Here is a 6,000-nt window from a genome sequence, read left to right on the forward strand (position 1 = left end):
TAAAGTAAAACTGCCAAAAAGGTTGCAAAGAATTTAACTTTACGTCCTGAAAACAAAGTGTTATGTTCGGGGCAAAGCCAACACAACACATCACCTAGTACCACTCTTCCTATTTCAAATCCAACACATCACCTACTGTAGTACCACTGTTCATATTTTGAAGCATGTTTGTGGCTGCATCATGTTATGGATATGCTTGTTATCGGCAAGGACTACAGAGTTTATTTGGATTTAAAAAAAAAAAAATGGAATAGAGCTAAGCACAGGCAAAATCCTAGGGGAAAACCTGGTTCGGTCTGCTTTCCACCACTGGGAGACAAATTCACCTTTCAGCAAAACAAGAACCTAAAATACACTGGAGTTGCTTACCAAGATGACATTGAATGTTCCTGAGTGGACTAGTTACAGTTTAAAATTGGCTTAAACATCTATGGCAAGACTTGGCTGTCTAGCAATGATCAACAACCAACTTGACAGAGCTTGAATAATATTTTTCATAGTAATGTGTAAACATTGTTCAATCCCGGTATGCAAAGCTCTTAAAGACTTACCCAGAAGGACTCACAGCTGTAATCGTTGTTTAAGGTGATTAACATGTATACATATGTTAATACTTATTTATGGGAATGAGCCATTTCTGCATTTCATTTTCAATAAATGTGCAAAAAAAATGTTTTAAACGTGTTCACTTTGTCATTATGATGTATTGTGTGTAGATCATGGGTGAGAAACAAAATATACTTAATACATTTTAAATTCAGGCTGTAACAACAAAATGTGGAATAAGTCAGGGATATGAATACTTTCTGAAGGCACTGTAGCTAATGCTAGCATCAGTGCTCTAAGTCTTAGCTGTCACTGTCACCTCCAGTTTGAGCACCAGGCCTCCTGATTGTGTTCTCTGGGCACGCCCACTGTGGGGGCTTAGGGCTGAGGCAGTGAGGAGTATGCTAGGGCATCGCTCCACACTGAAAGCTTGTTAACTTGACCGTGACGTGAAAGAGCTGTGTGTATTTCTCCCCCCCCCCCCCCCCCCCCCCCCCCGTTTAAATAAAGGTGTGTTTATGTGTGAGCGTGTGCTTATGAGTAGGTGTGTGCGTCGCCTATAAAAGGCGTGTGTCAGTAAGTGTATATGTTTTACATTTACAGTCATTTAGCAGACGCTTTTATCCAGAGCATCTTACAGTAGTGAGTGCATACAGTTCTCTCAGTGGTCGCCCATGGACATTGAACCCACAACCCTAGCATTGCAAACACCATGCTCTACTAACTGAGCCACACAGGACCCCTGAAGATTTTTAAACTGCTTTTTAAAACCTTTAAAATTAATTGAGTAATATAATCTCTATTGTTCTCTGTAAAATGTTCAACGTTGATTGTATGAATCTGAAACTTGTTAATTAATTAGATGCATAAGTAATTCAATCATGTTGTTAGATGTTAAAATGATCATATTACCTATATTTTGGCAAAATAACAGGCGTTTCAGTTTCAATCAGAGATAAATGGAGGACTTTTTTTCTAGTATACACATTGCCTTTGAGGACTTCCACCATTTAAAAGTAGTCTACTGGGTGGGGATTCCTATGGGTTGTGAGTGATCAGCCAATGATCAGTCATTGTCTTCTTCAAAATTGGGTTGCCTATGCTTTGTAAACCAAATACTAAGGTAATATCCAGGACCAATATTTATACAAGGACATTGGTCCCAAGATCCCGACCCAGTGAGATGAGACCATAGAGATGGATAGAGGACTCAACCTCTATGTAACATATTTTAGCATGGACATTGCCATTGAAGGCTTCCACCATTCTAAAGTAGTCAGCTGGGTCATGATTCCTATGGGTTGGGAGTAATCAGCCAATGATCAGAGCATTGTCTTCAAATTGGATGCTATGGTTTGTAAATTACTTTAACACCCCCCATCTAGTGGCCACAATAAATTAATGACACAAATTGGTTCATGACTCCAGTACTGCAGGTGTCATTAACTCACCAAAATAAGATGTATGCATTAATAAAACACACCAAAATAAGTTGTATGCATTAATAAAACACACCAAAATAAGATGTATGCATTAATCAAACAACAAAATAAGAACTGACTACGGGCAGCGCCATAATGATGATCTCTCTAACTCTGTGGTTGAGACCATGACAAGTTAAAGACTGAATTTGTGGTCTTGAGTGGTCTCAAGACTAAGACCACTTGATCAAGAGGCCATGGGCCCTTTCTTCAATTGTAAAAAACTCAAGTAGAGTAAACTCGAGCACAGTACAGGACAGTGCAGTAGACAACAGTACAGTAAAGTACATTACAGTATAGCACATTATAGATCTCTATGTAGTGGCCAAATGGATGTACATTTTTGGACTCTTGGAGGGTTGGAGCCACCCTGCTGGCTATGCATCTCAATACTATACTTTTTCCTGAAGTGTGCCCTTGTCCTCTACCCACATGGTGGTCCTTTGTAGCTCAGTTGGTAGAGCATGCAACTTTAAAATGGCGCTGCCTGTCCTGTAACAGACGCCATGATAGCCAGAAACAAAGATGAGGCCTCATATATATTCGTGTCAATTGTTTTGGTTGTGATCGTTTCTGTTTGGACTTTAAAGAATCCCCATAGCTAACATATGGCTGGCTCTTTTTCATTTGGCCAGATGTACACCCCAGCAAAACATATTTTAGTCCCAAAAGCGTACTTTACATATTAGGTGTTTCGTAGTGACACTTCTTAAAAATACATGAAGATTTACCAACTTGCTACACACCATGCGGCAATGCTGGAGAGGGGTGCAATTCCATCACCTGGTGATATTTGTAGGGGTGTGGCTTAAGGCACATTCATTCTACAGTCTATTTTTTGTAATAATTTTTTTTGTCTCATCAGTGCAACTCTCCAACGGGCTCGGGAGAGGTGAAGGTCGAGTCATGTGTCCTCCGAAACATGACCTGCCAAACCACACTTCTTAACACCTGCTCGCTTAACCCGGAAGCCAGCCGGTCAAATGTGTCAGAGGAAACACCATTCAACTGACGACTGAAGTCAGCCTGCAGGCACCCGGCCCGCCACAAGGAGTCACTAGAGCACGATGAGCCAAGTAAAGCCCCCCAAACTCTCCCCTAACCCAGACAACACTGGGCCAATCGCGCGACTCCCGGTCCCGGCCGGTTGTGACTCCCTGTCCCGGCCAGGATCGAACCCTTGTCTATAGTGATGCTGTAACACTGTGAAGCAGTGCCTTAGACCGCTGCGCCACTCGGGAGGCCCATTCTACAGTCTTTTAGTGTGTGTTTCCGTGGTGTACATCAAAAGATGGTACAGCATTCTTTTGAGGTCGATGTTTAAAAATAAACAACTACTAATTAGATTAGTATATTTCAATGTAATATTAGAAAAAGATTTGCTCTTGAAATAATATTGGTAAAAAATACAGGAGTCAAAGTTTAGGAGTCAGGGTTTAGGACAGCCACCTCAACAGAAATGGGTGTATAAACGGTGACTGTGTACTATATTAATTTAACTACTTATTGCCTTGGACTGAATTAGAACAGGACATTTATTTACATAATGATATATGTTTGGAATGTGTTTTAAGGGGGGGTGCAATTTGCACACTTCTGTAGAATCGCCCATATAGGAAAATGCCCTTAGGGCTCTAGTTCCCTGACAGAGTCCAGTTAGGGCTCTGTGTAATGGGGGATGAAGCTGTACCAGATGACCAGTAAAAGGGTGTTGAATGATGCTCAGTGCAGTGCAGGTTAATCTCTGAGTTCCATTGAGATGAATGTTTTGATAACAAGCACCACTCTTCAAAGGCCTGATAAGGACTACAGGGAGTGCTGTAAGAGTGGTTCAGATACGCAGGTCTCTCTCCTCTCTCCCAGAGGCACACAGTGGTGGAAAAGTACCCAATTGTCATACTTGGGTAAAAGTAAAAGATACCTTAATAGAAAATGACTCAATTAAAAGTGAAAGTCACCCAGTAAAATACTACTTCAGTAAAAGTCTAAACGTTTTTGGTTTTAAATATACTTAAGTATCAAACGTAAATGTAATTTCTAAAATATACTGAAGTATCAAAAGTAAAAGTATAAATCATTTAAAATTCCTAATATAAAGCAAACCAAATGGTATTATTATTATTTTTTAAACGGATAGCCTGGGGCATGGTCCAACATTCAGAAATCATTTAAAAACAAAGCATGTGTTTAGTGAGTCTACCAGATCAGAGGCAGTAGGGATGACCAGGATTGTTCTCTTGATAAGTGTGTGAATTAGACAATTTTCCTGTCCTGCTAAGCATTCAAAATGTACTGAGTACTTTTGGGTGTAATGGAAAATGTATGGAGTAAAAAGTATATAATTTTCTTTAGGAATGTAGCGAAGTAAAAGTTTTCAAAAATATAAATAGTAAAGTACAGATACCCCCCAAAAAACAACTTAAGTAGTACTTTATAGTATTTTTACACATTATGCAAAACCAAAATAAAACAGGGCCAACCCGTATAGCCATGACTGCTGGATTCTACATGGGGTACATACTGTACCATAAGGTCAAGAGTGTTTACTTGATTGATCTCCGCATGTGTGGTTCCCACCGTAAAGCATGGAGGAGGTGGTGTGATGGTGCTTTGCTGGTGACACTGTCAGCACACTTAACCAGCATGGCTACCACAGCATTCTGCAGAGATACGCTATCCCATCTGGTTTGCACTTAGTCCCACTATCATTTGTTTTTCAACAGGACAATGACCCAAAACACACCTCCAGGCTGTGTAAGGGCTATTTGACCAAGGAGAGTGATTAAGTGCTGCATCAGATGACCTGCCTTCCACAATCCCCCGACCCCAACACAATTGAGATGGTTTGGGATGAGTTGGGCCTCAGAGTGAAGGAAAAGCAGCCAACAGGTGCTCAGCAAATGTGGGAACTCCTTCAAGACTGTTGGAAAAGCATTCCTCATGAAGCTGGTTGAGAGAATGCGAAGAGTGGATACTTTGAAGAATCTAAAATATATTTTGATTTGTTTGACAAATCTAAATATTTTGGTTACTACATGATTCCATGTGTTATTTCATAGTTTTGAGGTCTTCACTATTATTCTACAAAAAAATAAAGGAAAACCCTTGAATGATTAGGTGTGTCCAAACTTTTGACTGGTACTGTATGCCAAAAGCTGAGTTCCACGGCATTTGTTGTGTATGTTAGATGGTGCCAATCTTTACCATTCATGTGCAATTGGGACCTGCAGATTTCTAAATAACAGATGCCGTGAAATATGTTCAAATCGACTTCAGATCACTTTTAAGGTCTGAAAACTTCTGACACACTTTGATTTTAGGGTAAACTATTTTATTAATTATCCCTCTACAGTGTTGGTTAACATATGCTGATCTGTTATTATCATGACATTCTCATCATCATTACACTGAAATGTAATGGTAACACTTGCTACATCTGAAACAAAAACATGACCCTAGTATTCACTATTGAGATGACGAACCCAAGTAGGACTCACCCAGAGTCTGTCCCGCCAGCACTCGTCCATTCTCCCCTATAACAGACCCACGGGCATGCGTCTCGCTGGCGTACTGGACAAAGGCGTAGCCCTTGTGCACAGAGCAGCCCAGCACACGGCCATATTTCAAGAAAATACTCTCCACATCCGACTTCTTCACCACGGCTGTGTTGAGGTTACCGATGAACACGCGTGAGTTGATTGACTTGGGGTCATTCTTGTTGGTGACATTGCTGGTGTGAACCTTCAGAGACATCTTGGTTACGAACCTCAAAATATAACCTCAAAATATCTGCGAGGAGGGGGGAAAAGCATGATAAACATACAAAATGTAAGTTCCTTTTCTTGGGGTGATTACCCACTGGGCACACCATGTAATTTCAACGTGGACAATTGGGTAATATTTGGGTGAGCCGTTGATCAATGAGATTACAACCTACAGGTAACTGCCAAAATAAAGGAAACACTTTTTATTA

At 40.5% G+C, this 6,000-nt stretch overlaps 1 protein-coding gene across 1 annotated transcript in view; it reads right to left on the bottom strand.

Annotated features, from left to right (window-relative positions):
* The window catches only part of LOC106582628 (RNA-binding protein Raly), a 49,571-nt gene extending 43,791 nt beyond the window's left edge, over positions 1-5,780 (bottom strand). Inside the window, exon 1 of the mRNA XM_082967795.1 lies at positions 5,525-5,780. Within this exon, the coding sequence (XP_082823921.1) occupies positions 5,525-5,780 (256 nt within the window). The remainder of the gene's footprint in view (positions 1-5,524) is intronic.
* Between the last annotated feature and the right edge of the window lie 220 nt (positions 5,781-6,000).

The sequence above is a fragment of the Salmo salar genome, chromosome 22 (assembly GCF_965601325.2).
Source record: "Salmo salar chromosome 22, fSalSal1, whole genome shotgun sequence".
Classification (NCBI taxonomy): domain Eukaryota; kingdom Metazoa; phylum Chordata; class Actinopteri; order Salmoniformes; family Salmonidae; genus Salmo; species Salmo salar.